The sequence below is a fragment of the Drosophila albomicans genome, chromosome X (assembly GCF_009650485.2).
Source record: "Drosophila albomicans strain 15112-1751.03 chromosome X, ASM965048v2, whole genome shotgun sequence".
NCBI classification, from domain to species: domain Eukaryota; kingdom Metazoa; phylum Arthropoda; class Insecta; order Diptera; family Drosophilidae; genus Drosophila; species Drosophila albomicans.
The window spans coordinates 14954796-14973432 of record NC_047627.2 but is presented as its reverse complement, the minus strand read 5'-3'; the positions used below and the strand labels follow the sequence as shown (position 1 = coordinate 14973432).

General features: G+C 36.5%; 2 protein-coding genes across 3 annotated transcripts in view; both read left to right on the top strand.

The window, feature by feature from the left end:
* The window catches only part of LOC117573684 (protein sprint), a 141978-nt gene that overhangs the window by 32010 nt on the left and 91331 nt on the right, over positions 1–18637 (top strand). The window lies entirely within an intron of this gene.
* On the top strand, positions 5708–6453 carry LOC117573758 (uncharacterized). Its single transcript, XM_034257148.2, has one exon. It carries the CDS (start codon positions 5849–5851, stop codon positions 6290–6292), a length of 444 nt encoding a protein of 147 aa, XP_034113039.1. The 5' UTR covers positions 5708–5848; the 3' UTR covers positions 6293–6453.

The window sequence follows — 18637 nt, the reverse complement described above, 5'->3', positions numbered from 1 at the left end:
TAAAATTCTAATATGAATATAGTAAGAAAAATACTAAAATATACCAAAGGCTACATTTGGTATATCAAAATGGATATGTATAAATTATTTAGAACCGAACTTAATAAGGATTTTAGCGTCATTTACCAACATTTTTATTCTTTTGCATTTCATTTCACAAGCTTTTCTCACATTGCGCTTATGAAAATACTTTTTTGAATAATAGAATTTAAATCGATCTTTATCAATATTAGTTTGGATGATTTCTTTATGTTTAGCATTGATAAATTTACCAAAAAAGTGTGTTGGATGCTTGTTCCCTTTACCTTATTCCATTGCATTAAATTTGCATCAAATTTCTATAAAGTAATTCAATTTTGTAGCACAACATGAAAATGTCATATTATTATTTTATTGAAATAACGAATACAATTAATTATTACAATTACTAAGACCTTTAGGCATCAACTAATATACCCGCTTTGGCCCCGCCAATACAGGGTATGAAAATGCGCAAAAAATTAATTGCAGCGCATAAATCAAAAGACTTTGCTCTCACTCTCAGTCGCAGTCGGCACTCTGTGCTCCCCTTCCTCTCTCTCTCTCTCTCACTCTTTCTCTCTCTTTGGCCTGCCCTTGCCCTTGCTCTTGCCCCGCTTGTCGCCTTTCTCTGTCTTTCCCCCCGCCCACTCGCTATTTGGCAGCCCATCGTTGAGTTGTTACTATTTCTGTTCGATGCATTTCAATTCGTTTTCAATTCGATTGCAGCCAAAGACCTCGATTCTTATTGTTTACCCTCGCATCAAGGCCACATTTGATGATGAGGTCCATGCACGCAACACTCATTAAAGTTTCTAGGTGTTGTTGTTGTTGTTGTTATTCTTCTTGCTGTGCATAAACAATAACAAAATGAAATGCTATTGCAAATCGTCAAGTATTGATTACCGGAAGTTTCGTATGCCATTAAAGCCAATTGACTGCTTCATAAACAAGATCATTGTTAATGTTGAATGTTAATGCCTGATGGATGTATTTTGCATGTCCATCAACTGCAGCAGCAATTTCTTCTGCCCAGCATCTCGCTCGTTGATATTACAATTAGTTTTGCACCGAATGTGAAATGGTTTTTGTTGCACATTGTATCACGCATCAATTGAATCGTTTTTTATTGTTTTATTGAACTGCTTTGCATTGTTGTTTAAATAAACAAATTGAAGCAATTTTAAACACAATAAAAACTTTTGCTGCTGCAAGTGAATAATTGATTTATAATGATTGTCTTTTTAATTATAATTCTTTTTTTTTTTTTTTGATAATTTGTAATTATTTACTAGTTTTATAGGGCAGAAAGGTATTATAGCTTTTTTTCCTGCAGGAAATGAATGGTAAAAGATAGAAAGACCCTTAAATGTATATATATGAAGATAGAGACGCGTTTTTGCACTCTATAATATATAATATTTTGGTATATTTGTACTCCTATATATATATAATATAGCCATATTTAGTATTTTTAGTATTTTGCTATATATTAACTTGGCTTACAATTTGGTATAACTTTGTACTCTATGGTATATTTTGAACGTTGTACTATATCAATATACCAAAAATAGTCTTTGATATAATTTCAGTATTTTTGCGCTATATTAATTTGGTATATTTGAAATGGGAAGTTGGTTTCTCACAGTCGAGCACACTCGACCATAGCCTTCATACTTGTTTTTTTTTTTTTATTAAAAATATAATTCTGTTAAGAATACATAATATTCATTATCTAAAATTATTTACTTATTTTTTTGATAATTTATTTGTATATCTTTTTTTTATTCATTTTGTATTATTTATTGTTTTCTAGTTAAATTACTTATTTATTTTTTAGTTATTATATATAACGTATTTATTACTTATTTTTTGTATTAAATCATACAGCAAAAGTATGTTTATTTTAACTACTTTTAGTATAATCATCACTTAAATCCATCAGCTATTTTATTATACTTTACTTTATATTTCATATGCTCATTTGTTGCTTCCCCATAAAATGGCAAACTTAAATGCGTTCATAATTCACAGACAATGTATTTTATTTGCTTGTTGTGTTTTTTGTGGATGGCCAAGGCCGTTGCACAATTTGCTAAAGCAAAGACATTTGTTTGCTGCCCGCAACTGGGAGCGTCATGCCATATCACGCATACGTCATGGGTGCCGGCCATAAAAAGTAACCATGCATAAAATACACGTCAGAAAGACTGAAGAACGCCAGCTCGTAAATAATGCGCCAGCGATTTATCAGGCAACGAGACGACAGTTGCAAGTTGCAGCAGCAAGTTGATGCAACAGAAAAATACATAGAACCTCTCTATAAAAGTTCGCGACTATTCAAATTGCAATTTGGCAATAGTTGAGCCGGCTCTCTCTCTCTCTCACACGCTCTCTGTGCGGCTTAAAACTGGTCTGGCTACAGCAATGTTTTTTCTTATTTTTGGGGATTTTGCACTGCGGTCTCGGGTTTTTTGGGTTTTAGCCCACACTAAGCCAAAGCACAACTCAGCCAGTTTTTGTTTAGCCACGTTAAGCCTCACACTAATTACACTTGCGCTTTTTATAACCCCACACACACACATTTTTCTTAGTCTCGCCACAAAAAGCTAACAACAAATGGAAAATAAAAGACGGACGGAAAAAACTAACAGCAAACTGGCTCGCACATATTTTCATTTTCATGGCCAAAAATGTGTGAGTTTGAATGAAAATGAGTGGAGGATTTGTCCTAGCGACAAATATGCAAATTCCTCGACTCAAATTTCCCTTTTCGTTTGGCCACTCATCCTTTCCCTCTTTCCCGCTTTCCCTCTTGCACGTTTGTCCATTTCCGTTTCCGTTGTCGTTTTTGGTGTTTTTTGCATACGTTCTTCTGTTTGTTGTTGAAGCACGCAAATCTTGATTTAATTTCCGTCTATTAAGCTTGAATGCCAGCCAACAAAATATTTGTGGCCATAAGGGATTTTATGAGGCTTTAAGCCCCGCCCTCTTCATCACAGCTTAAAGCTCATTAGCCAACGTGACTGTACATGCCACTAAATGCTAGTTGTTGAAGCAAAATTTACATTAATTGTTCAACACAGACAGACAGACATTTGTGAGTGATGGCAAAAAACTTTAGTGCAATTTCCCATTGTTGTCAAACATGCAGCCACATTTGCATTGTTGTCAAACTTCAGCTCACTTTACATTCATGTCAAACAGTTTTTCTAAAAGGCGACTGTCAATTAGTTCACAGTTATGTTTGAGTGTTGTCAGAGACTGTTTGGTTTGAAATGTTGTTAAACTTTTCAGAATACACCTTTCAAGGTTTTCTGCAGCGTTGCCAAAATTTTATGCTTTTCCAATTGCAGTTTAATTGTCGAAGTCGTTACCTTGTTGCCAGATTTTAGCATATTTTGAAATGTTGTCCGACTTCTTAAGTGGCAAAATTATTGATTGTCTAGTTGCTTTGCGTCGTTGCCAAACTTCACAACTAGAAAAGTTAAACAATTTCTACATAATCAATATTTTGTGTTCTTACCAAACTTTGCACTTAAACTTGAACTTTACATCTGCATAATTTTCTTTTGCATAGCCTATAAATAAATCCAATTTCGCAGCAATTTCTTGTTTGTTGTGCAAGCGAAAGGCCTATATAATTACTTCAAAATGCTACACTGTTGTCAAACTTCAGTCAAGACCTTTTCAATTTATTTCTATGCCCACATACAACGTTCAAAGTTTATTTAGGATTTTAGTTTAGCTCAGTTAATCGCTATAACTATTTAATTTGGCAAAGTTGCGTAGGCAATCTTGAAAACTTTTGCACTGTGGCCAAAAACTTGAGCATGTGACATTTGCTTGTGCACTTTATGAGTCACAAATGAATACACTCTGCAGCCGCTTTGCGACAACACTATTAGTTATTTATATAAACTTTGAACCCATTGAACCCCTTCATTTTTTTTTTTTTTTTTTTTTGTGCTCTGACAATGTTGACTTTGCCGCATGGCCGCCTACACACATTTTTTCAGTCTTTTTTTTTTTTGTTGTGTTGTTGGTGTGACAAATGAATTTGGGTCAAAAGTTGTGAAAATTAAAAAGGGCCAACTCAGCTCAGAGTTTCAGCCAAAAATGAACTCGCACTTCAACTCCGGAGGGAGAGATGATGATGATGATACCAAAGTTGCCGCAAAACATTCGCACGTCTCGGCTAGCGGCCAAAACTACAAAAAAAAAAACCACGGAGGGACAAAAGGATAGCTGGACCATCGAATCGAGTCGATTCGCAACGCTGTGGCTGAATGACATTCAACTGGTCGGCCAAATTGCAGTTTTATTTCCGTTTCCGCATCGACGTGCCACATATGCCACACGTAGCACTAGACCGGACTCATTCAATTGAGCATTCGCTCGGCTTTTTCCTACATTCTCTGGTTTCTATTTTTTGTGTTGGAGCTCATCTTCAACCGACAAGAAAAAGAACAACAACAACAACAACGAGAGAACAGTAACAAAAGGGACACTAAAACGTTACAAAAGATTTACGCCGCTTTTGGTAGCATCCTCCTCTTCTCTCTCTCACCCCTTTTCTCCCCATCTTTCCTTACTTTCCACCATTACTTTTGCCTTTTGCGGGTTTGAGTAATGGATTAGATTTTTACTCACTTGTTGTTTGGCTACGCTTTTTTCGTGCCACCCGAGTGTGGGAAGTGTCTGCGGGTCGCGTGGTAGGGTTGGAGAGGCTGTTGTTCCATTGGTTAACCGTTTGGTTGACTGTTTCATGCTGTTTTTTATATTCGCACCCAGCTTTGATAGTGGCTCGCTTTATACACTCTTTGCATTGGGGTCTGTTAGTTGATAGTACGCGTTGACCTGTTTAACTTATTGTAGTTGTGGTTATTTGGATAAATTTAAAATTTTATTATTATTTATACTAAACAACCTTATCATTTTTAAATAATTGTCCCAATCAGCAATTTTTGTGGTAGATTTCAGAAACCTAAGAGGGCAGACAGATGGACGGACGGTTGGAAAAATAACCTAAATATACCCCAAAAAAATTCTTTTAATCTTAGCTTCACTTTTAAGTAATCGTTATATAGTTTTACTATAGAGCAATCTATGTGACAAATTTACAGTACCCAACTCATTTAGTTTGCAAATGATAAGTAACTAAAGCCGTGGACAGACAGGCAGATGGATGGAAACTAAACTAAACTACATTTCCCTCCAAAAAAAATCTCTTAATCTTAGCTTCACTTTTAATTAGTCGTTATATAGTTTCACTGCGTGACACATTTAAAGTATCCAACTTATTTAGTTTGCAAACTATAAGTAACTAAAGCCATGGACAGACAGGCAGACGGATGGAAAACTAAACTAAGTTCCCATCTAAATATTTCCATTTTTGTAGGAAATATGTTTGCAACTTTCTAGACTCCTTCTCGGCAGAGAACATCAAGCATTCGGTTTCGTTCAGTTTTCCAATTCCATTGTTTCGCTGCTGTGTTAGCGAGGATATTTGCTCTGGCTGCCCAATTGTGGTGAAACCCCTTTTATGGACGACGCCACAGAATGTGGGAACATTAAAGCGCATTCCGAGGCTTCCTTTTTTGTCTCGCTTTTCCGTATGTGGTGGCAAAATGTTTTATTATAGTTTCGATCGCAGTAGTTGCTTTATTTTCCTTCTCTCCTTTAAGGTCGTCTATTCAGTTTTCAGTTATCGGTGTTCACTTTTAAATGGAGTTTATTTGCAAAATTGTTCAATTTTCGTGAATTTTGTTTGTCCGTTGTTAACTTCTTTTTTTGCATAACAAGTTTGTTTGTTTTGTTCTATAGCAAAATGTTGAGCAGTTTAGTAGCGCGCACCGCTGCCTTAACCCTGGCCATTTATTTTACCAATCGCGTTGGCATTTGGGGCAACACAGATGCCTCCGATAAACTCTGTGAACGCATCTCCCATGGCCTTGAACCGATGCGTCAACTGACCAAATCCAAAGTGAGGAAATGTTATGATCTGAGCGTGAGGGAAGCTTGCCAATTGGCGCAACAGTTGCCTGTCTATACGCAACAGTTGATTAAATTGGCCAAAAGCTGGCACAAATTTGGCGACAATTTCAATGCTTGCAACGTGCAACAAGACAAAGAAGAAGAAGAAGAACTACAACAACAGGCGGCAAGATGTAAGAATGCGGCAGGTTTCCACTGGTTGCCGGTTATCACAGCTGGCGAGGAGGCCAACGAGATGCATGACGAGTGCGTTGTAGCCGCGAAAGTAGCAAGTTGATGATCCATTATTAAATATGCAATTGGTGGCAATTCCTAACAAAATTGTATCGATGAAGAGTTGTGCTAGTGAAGCATAAAAAATCTAGTATTATTATTTGATGTGATGTATATTAAATACAATAGTGTTGTTGAGTTGATGAAATTAGTCATCAGTTTATATTTTGTTGCTTGTTAAGTTATTTCCTTTTTCCACTGCCTTTCAGCATCTCTTTCCACTGTCTTTTCAGCTTTCTGTCCGAAGGTGTCTTCGGGAAGTTTTTTTGCTAGATTTACAATCAGTAAAAGGACTTAACTTAGCCTTTAGTATATTTAAATATTATTGAGGTATATTAATTTCGGGTATATCAGAATCGAGCACACTCGATTGTAGATTTCTTACATGTTTCTTTTTGTAAAGTTTTAGGATCTCAATTATCGAATACAGAATCATTAAGGTTAGAGTCTCTTTCAATTGTCTCCTTCAGTTTTATCTCTGAAGGCGTCTTTAGGAACTCTTTTGCCTGTATTTGTGATCTAAGAATTAAGGTTTAGGAATTGTTTTAAAGGATGTCAATAACCTTTAGATATTATTTCAACCCAACCCTCAAAAATCCTAATTTCAATTTATTTAATTTTCGATTAGATATTTTAATAGATAGATTAGATATTTTAGTATCCCAAGAAACAAGTGAATTGAGAAATGATTTCTGGAACATAATTTTACCATGTCAAGAAATTCTTTCACACACACCGATTGCATTTAAGCTTCACAAATTCCGTCAAGACTTGTCGACATAATGTCATTAAGTCTTTAAGCAAATGACAAGTTCAAGTTGAGTCCTTTAAGACTTGTCAGCTGCATGTTTGGCCAGAAGAAAACCTGCAACCAGAATTCAATGCGAACATGTCTACGTGGTCGCTGTTTTTGTCACGAGCCATTGTCACTGCGTTGCGACAGAGAGAGAAAAAGATGGGGGAGAGAGAGAGAGAGAGAGAAAGAGAGGGGGGAGAATGAGTGCGAATCGCTAGAGAAGCTGTCTCAAACCCTTGGCGTACAGCCAGCGACGAGACACACTGTAAACACGGAGAAAAACAAGAAGCACGACGCAAGTCTATTAAAATGCCAGTCGAGCGACCTTATCAGTTGTATCTATGTATCTATGTGTGCGCCAATATCTCTGCTATCACCCCAAACCCATCCCACCCTTAGCTTTCGATCGAAAAACCTGTTCCCCCAGACTTCGATACAGTAGTATAACATGCGTTTTAATGTGACCCTTGCGGGCTCATAAAATTTCAACGTCTCTTTGATGGTTTTAGGGTTTGCTCCGACTTCTCTTTTTTCTAGGCCTATGTTTTCCTTTTTTCCCCCATTTCACTTTCCTTTTTTTTTTTTTTTTGTGTTGCCATTGTTTTTCTGTGCTGGCTTCGATTGATTTTGATACGGCAAATGACAAACAACATAGTTTTTGTCAGGGGGGGGAGGAAACGTGGGTTTGGGTTGGGCCATAAAATACGGCAAACGGGGCTACAGGTAGTTGTCTCCTCCTCCTCCTCCTTCTTGTCCTCGCCCACGTCCTTGGAGTGGTTTTGTTGCAACGCCAATGGAATGGAATGTTAGCCTGACTTAATGGCTTTTTTCGGTTGTGGAATTAGATACACAAAATGCCTTTACAATTAGCAATTAACTGGCCGGGATTGTGGTCTTGAGTCGGGCCAACTAAGCAACTAGTTAGTTAGTTTTGGGTTCAACATTTTTGCATTTTGGGTCAGTTGAGAGACTGAGGAGAAATTCTGGATTGAGGTCAGAGAAGGAGGATTACAAAACTCCAAGCCTAAAATAGCATCTAGAAAACAAAAAGTAAAATGCATATATTACAGTTATTTATTATAACGGCTAAAGGAAAATACGATCAACATTTAAATTCCGTTTTTGGGCTGGAAATAAGTTGTGTAAGTAAAGAACTTTTGTGAAAGAATGAGTAAGGGAGTTAAGCGTTAGAATGTCTTGACCTAACGGCTATCTAGCCATCTTCGACTTGAGATCTAAGATCCTTAATCTCAGAAGCTTAGGTTTGAGGTACCCCTAGAAATCTTAAGGCCCAGCAACTGCCAAGAAGATGCTAAGGTTGTTTGAAGGACTTTCTAGCAAACCTCTAAGTTTCTGAATCTCAAAAGCTTAAGCCTGAGGAGGCCCTAAACATCATAAATCTCAGCAACTGTCAAGAATCTATTATGGTTGCTCTAAGAGCTTCAGAACTGCTCGAGGAACGTCTAATTCTGTTGCAAATGAGGTACATCACTTAGGTACTCAAGGAGCTAAGCCTTACTATTCCAATGTTCGTCTATAAATTTCTGAACTCAATAACTGCCAAGGCGATGGAGCTTCAAGTCAGCCTCAGCGATTTCGACTTAAAATCAACTCTTTAAATGAGAATAAACAATAAACAAGCCAACTTAAAATAGGAAAACAAAAAGCGTTAACTAAGGACCTAAGCTAAATAAACATTCCACTCCAACTGCTGTTCTGGCATTCAAAAGTCAAGCAAGTGTTGTGGAAATCGTAGGCATCATTTGAATTGTGAATGTCATGAGGAGATCAATCAAAGAAGTGGGGAGAACTTGGATAGCTTCCCATTCCTTCGCTTTTTGTTTGGATCCCTTCTCACAGCTGGCAGCGTAAAACGCTTTTCACTTTTGTGTGTCGAAACATAATCCAAAGTTGTATCTATTTACATATTTATCTGCATGTGGTGGCCCCTCCGTAAAAAGAAGTAAGAAAGAAAGAAAGAGGTGTGTAAATTTCCAGAGTTGGGGAAAGGAGACTGTCAGGGGTGCGCTACGTGCCGGGAGGCTGACTCTTTAACTGCTTATGGGTTAGATTTATAGTCACGGCTTTTATTTATGTCACTTTGCCTTGTCTTCGCAGGACACTCACACTTGCTGTCCCACTCGCACTCTCCCTGCTCTCTCTCTCTCTCTCGCACTAAGAGTCAGACATTGTAGCTCGTATTTCTTTTGCGGTTTAGCATATCGTTGGCTAGAAGTTCAAACCATATACTAGCGGGCACCCGTTGCATAAAATCAATTTCTTGTTGCCTCGTTCCGCACGTCGATGATGAGCCTGCAAGTGTGTTGCAAGTGCGTCTCGATGCTGCCCCAGCTGTCTGTCTCTCTCTCTGTCTGCGTGTGTATGTGTGGCAGGGTTGCTGCTGGAGGGTTCGCCTTGCCTTGGTGGCACATTTTGCGCCCAGCCACGCGCTGTCTTGCATATTTAAGTTACCCCATGTTCCACTTGCCACTTGCTACTTGCTACTTGCCACTTGCTGCTTGTTACTTGCCACGTCCGGTTTTTGCCTCGAAATTTCCGTTCAGTTGTTTTTGGCTCTTGTTACCTGTTTGTTCGTGTTGGGCGAACGCTTTGCTTCATTAGAGTGTTATCTATATCTGGAATATACTATATATATTCTATATATAGACTACATTTTCCTGCATTCATTTCCGCTCATTTTCCGTGGCTTTTCCGCTGCCCTGCTTTATGAACTCTGAATTCTGGCGTGTCCTTTATTAATGAAGTCCAAAGGTTGTTTTACTCTCTATGTATATCTCTGTCTCTTTCTATCCGCCATCTCTTTCTCTTTCTCGCTCTTGCTGTCTTTGGCAATTAGCAAAATGTGTGAATATTTTGTGCTAATTTCCGTTTAATTGTTTAATATGCTGTTTGCACTTTCCATTAGCATCTTTTCCGTTTGCCTCATTGTTGCTACAATTATTGCTTCATCCGCTTAACTCCAACTCCCCCTCCCCTCCTCTCTTCTTTCCCTCCTCCCCACACTTTGGCTAATTGTGTGAAGTGTTAGCCAAGTGCCGAGCATTTTCGTAAAGGGGTTGCTCAGTCTCGATTGTCTTAAGGGTTTGAGGGCGTTGACAGCATAAACATAAACAGCGAAAAATATTGACGAGTAGCAAGTGTGAACGACTTGATGACACTGCGCAGTCGAAAGTTGAGCTAAAAATACAGTCAAAGTTATGTATTTAAGTATAATGATATTTTTTAGGATTTTTAGCTGTTGGAAAAGTTAGTTACGAAAGAGGAGTTTCAATATGTGTGAACTATGAACTACATATAGCGTTAATGACTAAATGTTCCCTGACATAGTTGAGCATGCTTTTCTATAAAAAAAAAGCTATTTGGGGAACTAAACTAAATAGTTATGAAATTAGTAAATCAATTTAGGATGTCCAGAAAGTCCGAGTTGATTAAAGAAATGCGAAAACTAAACATTATTTGTGTATTAAATACTACAAATTGTGTACTTAGTATTTATATTTGGTAAGAAATACTAAATTAGGATAAAATACCAAATACTAAAAATGTAATGCTCAGTATTTTTATTTGGTATTGAAAAGTATATTTTCGGGTTTTTATTAGAGAGATTTTACTACTGCACATTTTCATTTAAGAAGAGAACAAATTTTATTTAAATACTAAATATGAAATACCAAATATAAATACTTAGCACAAACTTTGAATACTAAATAAACCTAATATTAAGATAACAAGTATTATTAGCTATTCTTAAACATTGCTAAGTTAGTTCGCTCAATCTTTAATCCTATTGATTCTGACCTTGGTTTATTTCGTCATATGTATTTCCCTTTTAATCCACAATTCGATAGATCGGCTGTAATTTTAAAACTTACAATACAGCTTTAGGAAGTAAATTTACTAAAACGAAAGCTGGAATGCTAGGAGATAATTTTTTAGATTTCAATTAAGAAATTGTAGCTCTGAGAATAGCTGCAACAATAATAGGATAATTTAGTGATATAGATATTTAACAGATAGTTGTAGTATATTTTTTAGTATATAATATTGTGTATATTGTGAATATTGTGTAGTATAAATTTAGTATTTTTTATAGTGAGTAGTAGATATTTTACAATTAGTTCTAAGAATAACTATAAGAACAAAAGCATAACTTACTATATATTAGATATTTAATAGATAGTTGTAGTATATTTTGTAGTATATACTATTGTGTATATTGTGAATATATTTTGTATAGTGTGTAATAGATATTTTACAATTAGTTCTAAGAATAAGATTAACAACAATAGCATAACTTAATATATATTAGATATTTAACAGTTGTAGTATATTTTTTAGTATATAATATTGTGTATATTGTGAATATATTGCAGTAGTATAAAATTAGTATTTTTTATAGTGTGTAGTAGATATTTTACAATTAGTTCTAAGAATAACTCTAAGAACAATAGCATAACTTACTATATATTAGATATTTAATAGATAGTTGTAGTATATATTTATTAATTAGTATTTTTTATAGTGTGTAGTAGATATTTTACAATTAGTTCTAAGAATAACTCTAACAATAATAGCATAACTTACTATATATTAAATATTTAACAGATAGTTGTAGTATTTATTTAGTATTCATTTTAGTATTTAGTATTTTTTATAGTGTATAGTAGTAGTAGTATATATTTTACAAGGCTTTCAAGTCGAGTCACCGATGAGTGGCTTGCTTGAAGTTGCCTGGTCAAGTGACAAGTGTCGCATTGAGTGGACAGTGGCAAATGTCTTGTCAAGTAGCCACTTAACCAAAAGACAGAGATAGAAAGGCAGAATGAAAGAGAGAGAGAGAGAGGGTTAAATAGGCTTAGCAATGGAGAGATGGAAAGAAAGAGAGAGATAGAGAGAGGAAGCTGTGTGAGGATTATTAGCTGACTAGCGAGGTTAATCCTAGCGGTGGAAATGTTGCAGCTGCGCTTAGCATGACAGACGCGATTCGAACATGAAGAAGGAGCAGCATTAATATTGCGGGCAGCGAGGGGAATGCACACACAAACACACACACACACACACACACACACACACAGACACACACACACAGACACACACACACAGAAGCAAGTACACAGAGCTCTTAACTAATTTAAAGCATTTTAATGGTCTCGCTGCTCAAGTCAAACTAATTCCGGGAGCTACGCAACGCAACTGCAAATCCCGCCATAAATGTGGCGCCGCGCCACGCCTCCCCTTCTGCGACGCCCCCGCCTCCCTCAGACAACCACAGAGCCGCAGCTTGAAGCTCGACAAGGAGTTTGGGAAGAAAACTTTCAATTGTTCCCTTTCGCTGGCAACTCGGTCGGTAATAGAATAAAGTTTACACCATGGGAATTCCGACTGTTGTTTTTCAAAACTCCCACCTGACTGCCACGCCCCCCACCATACGAAGAGCAGGCACATAAAAAGCACATAGATCTTGAGACTTTCGTTTGGCGGCGCGCGCTTCTTGTAATCCACTCAGCCTCAGACTTTAGACTGGCCTACCTTAGTCACCCCCTCCCTTCTCCCCTCCCCCTCGTCACCGAAAAACACCCTGTATATACATATGTATGACAGTTGGCATGGGGCAAACATTTTGCCGGAATTCGTAATCGTAATCCAGGCGAAACGCTAAGATGTTTATAGCCTCTTGCAGAAGGTATTTCAACGATGTGGCATGTAGCATATTTGCATTTACACTTCACACACTCACACACACACACGCACATTCTTTTTGCACATTTCTTGCAAAAGACATTCACGATTGTAGCGCACACATATATCAGGAAGATATATCCTAACTTGATGCCTTGATTTGCTTTATTTGCCGCGCGTTCTCTTCTCTCTTTTTTTAATACATCTTAATGGCATTTTAAATGGGATAACTCTAGCGCAAGCTGTGAAGTTCTTTATTTATTTCACACATTTGTGTTTTCTTTTATTTTTGGTATATTTTTGTTTTCTATTTATGATTATTATTGGGTAATTAGAAATAGTTCAAAACTGTTTCTAAGTACAGCAAACTTTTGCAATTTAGAAATCTTTTTGAGATTAATTTTTGATAAAATACTATTCTTAATAGTTCTAGTTTTGTATTCAAAAACATTTTTGTGTCTTTTCAGCAAATTTTTGTATTAGTAATTGTTGATTCTTATGTGGGACATTTCTGAATAGACCTAAACGGTATTGTTTCTTTGTTATTAGATGGTATTTAATGAATAGCTATAAACTAATAAGAAGTTTTAAAATGTTGAAATATAAAATGTTTTTTTACCGATTTAATAAACTTTATCACAATTTAACTATGTATTTTACGAAAGTTTTTATAAAAGCTACCCATAGGATCGTTATTTATGGTATATTTTGATATTCGAAAATATATCTAAGCCTTTGTTTGGTATATTGATATATTATTGCATTTAAAATATACCGTGAATACCATTTGGTATATTTTACTCTAAATATATGGTATTCATTGTATATTTGGTATATTGATAGACTATTCCATTTAAAATATACCGTGACTACCATTTGGTATATTTTAAATGGAATAGTCTATCAATATACCAAATATACAATGAATGCCATATATTTAAAGTACCATGAATATGGTATATTTTGAATGTAATACGAAAATATGTAGAATACCTTGTTTGATATATTGAATAGTATATCATTCAATATATATCATCAATACCATATGGTATATTGACATACCAAACAAATGCTTCGATATATTTTTTTAGTTTTTTGATGGTATATTTCATGTTCAACATTCAACTTTAACGGTATTACTATTTCCATTACAACTTTATATTATGACCATTCAAACTGAAAAATTGTTCATATGCTATCTGTAATATATGTAGATCTGCGACAAGTTCCAAACACACTTTACAATCCATCAATCACTTGATAAAGATCACAAAAATCCAGATCCAGATCAACTGCAATCATAAGAATAATTGAAATTTATCAAAGATTTCTGTGGGACATTTTCCACTTGAAATGTAGTTAAAGTTAAAGTGTTGAGTTGAGTTATTCACTTATGCAGTTTATTCATTTCGCTTGTATCAGATGACAGTCATTATATAATCGCGCAATTTGCTTGATCGAGTTTCAAGGGCAACGTCAAGCCAAATAAAAGAAAATTCAGTCAAAAGAAAGAAGCAAAAAAATTTCGCAGCTTTGTTTCATACATAAAGATGTCTGTGTGTGTGTGTGTGTGTGTGTGTGTGTGCAGCTCCCGCGCTTGAGACTCACCTACTTATGGCGCCTGCTGTCGTCTCTGTTGTCTGCTTATTGCTTTTATTTATTTACTAGACATAACTGCCTGCCTCTTGCCTCCCCTTCCCCTCTTCCTCCCACCTCTCACTCTCTCACACTCATTTTGCTCTCAGTCATTTACACTGAACACAGCCGTTTGCTGTTTGCCGTCTGCGTCGTCTTTTGATTTGTTGTTGCTTTTGTCGTCGTCGTCGTCGTCGTCGTCGCAGTCGCGACGGCTGCGTCGCAGGTGTTGCTGCGTTCATTTTTGTGGTGTTTATGTCAAAATGTGGCATTTTATGTGCCGCGCTTAAAAGTATGCAAAATGTTTTGTCTCTCGTTGCTTGTGGGTGCTTGTCTCGACTAAGGCATAAAACAAGAGCGCGCTTAAAAGTAGGCAACACACATATTTTTATCACAAATTTTTATATGCATGCCGCACGGCGTTTTTGCCCCCCCACGGGAAGCGTCATGTGGGTAGGGGAGGGGGAATGGATGCCTGCTGGCTGCGGCAATCAATATGCCAACTGTCCATTGATTGGATTTTGATTTGCTTGGCGCCCTCTCCTCCACAAGTCAGTCACAGTGTGTGATTAGGAGGAGTTCGTTCGAGTCCCGGGGCCATAAAACTAATCAAGTTTAAATGCGAGTTGAGCATTAAACGTTAAGCTGCTTTAATGGACATACACACACACACACACCAACACAAACACACACACTCTTAGAGTGAGTCACTAATTAAGTAATTACATTTCGCTCATTAAACGCGTCGGAGGAAATTCAACTTCAATTTGACTTGATGCTGTCTTTTCTAAGACTCATTCGCTCTTGCTCACTCCCGCTGTCTTCCCTAGCCACACACACGCACTCACACACACACACACATTCAGAGTTCGCAAGTTTAATGCTACACATCCTTTGGCCCCCGTCTTGCCTTGTCTTTTTACATCAATCGATTGAATCGACGACGCTTAAATATTAATGATAAAATGAACCAAACGGTGGCAGCAAGTGGCGCCCTTTCATTCCTCCCCCCTCATCACCATCAGCATCAGCATCATCGTCATGTTGTGTTGTTGTGTACGCGAAGCTGCTGCGACGCATTTCATAAGCAGCATCAAAAGTTTTGCGCAGTTTCTGCGATGACTCATGTCGGCCAATTCACATTTAGCGCTGTCCTCCAAGTCGACTTTGACATCACCTGCAACCAAACTACATATTTAAGCAGCTTTGCAGAGCTCATAAAGCTTTTAAGCTACTCTTCAATGCAAGCTTTTGCTTTAGAATACTTTTCAACAAGTGAACTGGATTAATCAAAAAGAATTGCTGCAAGTTTTAGAATACTTTTCGATAATTAAACTAGATAAATACAAGAGAAAAAGTATTTTTTTTTTCAACTTTGTAAGCTCTGTTTTCTGGTCAGCTCTGCTTAGTAAACTTAGTAAGCTGTAGTAAATCGAAAGCTTTCTATTAACTAATTAATTCTTAAATTAGAATGCAAATAGAATTCAAAATCGTTAAATTGTTATTTATAGAATAATTTCCAAAGCATTTGAAAGCTGAACAGCTAAGAACAAAAGCTTAAAAATCCATATAAGTCACTGTTAAGTTGCATTATGACCTTTCATGAAAAATCGTTTGGCACAGTTTGCAAATTACTGTTAAATATGATGAAGAGCTTTAAGCAGCTTTAATAATAAACTTTAATCAACCTCTATATTGACCAAACAATTCTTCAATTTGAACTCAATAAACATCTTAAATTATATATAGAAAAATGTCGGAAGCTTTCAAGGTGATTTTAATCCACAAATAAACTTTGAAAAAGTTAATCTAAAGCACTTAAAAATACATACAATCAGCTGTTAAGTATAATAATGAGCTTTAATTAGAAAGCTTTTGATAAAGTTAAGTATAATGAATAGCTTTAAACAGCTTTAATAATAATAATAATTTGTAATAATAATTATGAGCTGTATTCAAAACGCTTTCGATTAAGTTGCAAACGATGTAGAGCTTTAAGCAGTTTTAATGGCATTGATATAGAAAGAGAGAGAGATAGAGAGTGAAAAGGCAAGACAAACAAAGCTTGTGGTCGTTGAATTCATCACAAATATGCCTCATTAGATTGAGTGTAGGCGAGCAAAAGCGAAAAACCAAACTAAAACCCAAAAAGGCGAAAGCGTTAGGAAAATATCAGACACCATAATTAACTAGCTCATAACGCACACAAAATGACGACGTACCGAAAAAGCGAAAAAGCAAAAAAATAAAAAAGCAGGCAACAAAGGGCGAATTGCAGCGAGGCAGCTGAAGAAAGCTGAAGAGTGGGGAAGAAAGGGAAAGAAAGGGGAAGAAAGGAAGGCAGCCAGTTGCCAGATGCTGACGCTGTCGGCCAACTTTTGTGTGTGTTAGCCTCACGTTGTTGCAACTGGAGTGGGCGTGGCACTTACATTGGATAATTTTTTGGCAGCAGACGCCAAAAATTCAGCAGCCTTTTTTTTTGCGCTCGTTCTTTTTGTTGCTGAAGGAAAAATTGCAAAAGCCGTGCACTGAAGTGCTTTAAAAAGATAAAAGCCATTTATCACGCGCGCACACTCGCACACACATGAAGGAAGAGAGAGAGGGAGATAGAAGAGCATTGTCAGGTGGCGCAGGATATGGAATTCAGAATCCAGACACGCGTGCCGCAACGCATTCTCATTGAACTGAATAATCCCGGCAAGAAATTTAAGAGCAACGCGAGAGAGGTTTTAGTCAAGACGAAGCTGGCATATTCTTTCCCTAACTCAAGATAAGAAACAAAAATTTAGAATTAAGATATTTAAAAAAAAACAACTAAGAAAGTTACAGTCAAGTGTACTCGACTATGAAGTACCCGCTAACCATTTTGAGTATACGTAAAACATTTTTTTTTTTATTATTTTTAAAATATACCAAATCTATAGAACATAAAATACTTAAAATATACCATAGGCTATATTTGATATATTGGAAGTACTAAATATACCAGATTGTCATAGAAAGCTACTAAGACACGTAGTAAGTTGGCGTTTTTGCCCATACAAATGTATTTCTTTAATAACTTCGACAATTTTTATCTGATCGCAACCAAATATTTGTAGCTAAAAGAAAATTTCAAGAATTTTCAATAATTTAAAACGAAACTCTAAAGGTTCTTCCTTAATTTCTTATGTCAACTATGCTGAAACTACAAAAATAATTTGTGCAAATTGCATAATGTAATCAAATAACTCCAAGGCATTTTCCAGTTTAAGCTAAAATAAATTTGCTTATTAACGAACTTCGTTATTGTTAATATAGAAAGTTTTGTAAGTTTTGTATATAAACAATTTTTTAAAAATTGTATTCAATTTTATCCTTAGCTTTGGTTACTTTTCCAAATTTAGGCGTTTCCTATTCTCGGAATGCGTTTGTAAATAGATCTCAAACATTTTTTTAGTACTGAATTAAATTTAATACTGAATGAGCTTTTATTAATGTCACCATTTTCGAGTAGAGCAACAATTACGAAAAAAGGGCTTTCAAATTTGACTGATTTGCTAAATTTAGTCGATTTCGATTCTTGGAATGTGTTTGTAACTAAGCTTTCTTAAAACTGAATTGTATTTAGTTGAGTTTTAATTCCTTTCACAATCAGTCTCTATATCACAGCATACCCTGCATCTGCACTGTCTGCTTCTAGAGGGCATTGTTAAGCCAACTCAAACTCGAAACTCGTCGCATTTGAAGCAAGTTTCAAGCAGCTTTCCGCTTGGTTGTTTCCCATTCCTGCAATGCGCCGCGTGTTCGCAACGCACACGCAGCTGCTAAGCCGCTTAGCCGATCAGCAGCCATTAGGCAGCGACCTGTCTAAACCGCACCCCAAATACCCTAACTACCTGTCACCCCACCCCCCAAGCATACACACTCCGTTCAATCGAGCAATCGCGCTGACTGACCGCCCAGCGTGTGTAATAATCTTTGCTTGGGTCTCTGATAATTTCGCTGCCTAAAAGCATGCAACAGTTTTTAGGTTTAGGTTTCGCTTTTATTTATACATGCGGCTTGGCAGTGCACTATGTTGAATTTGACCCGTTTTCGTGGCCAAAACTCATTTTTCGCAAGTATTCAAATTTCCGTGTTTTTAATGTTACCATGTTGAGAAATGATCAAATCGCGATATTGTATACCGAAAATGTTAACTTAACAGTTTAATGTTAAAATAACAGCTGTTAAAGT

Coding starts and splice junctions, on each gene's coding strand:
- LOC117573758 (XM_034257148.2), top strand. CDS start 5,849: ATGTTGAGCAGTTTAGTAGCGCGCACCGCTGCCTTAACCCTGGCCATT.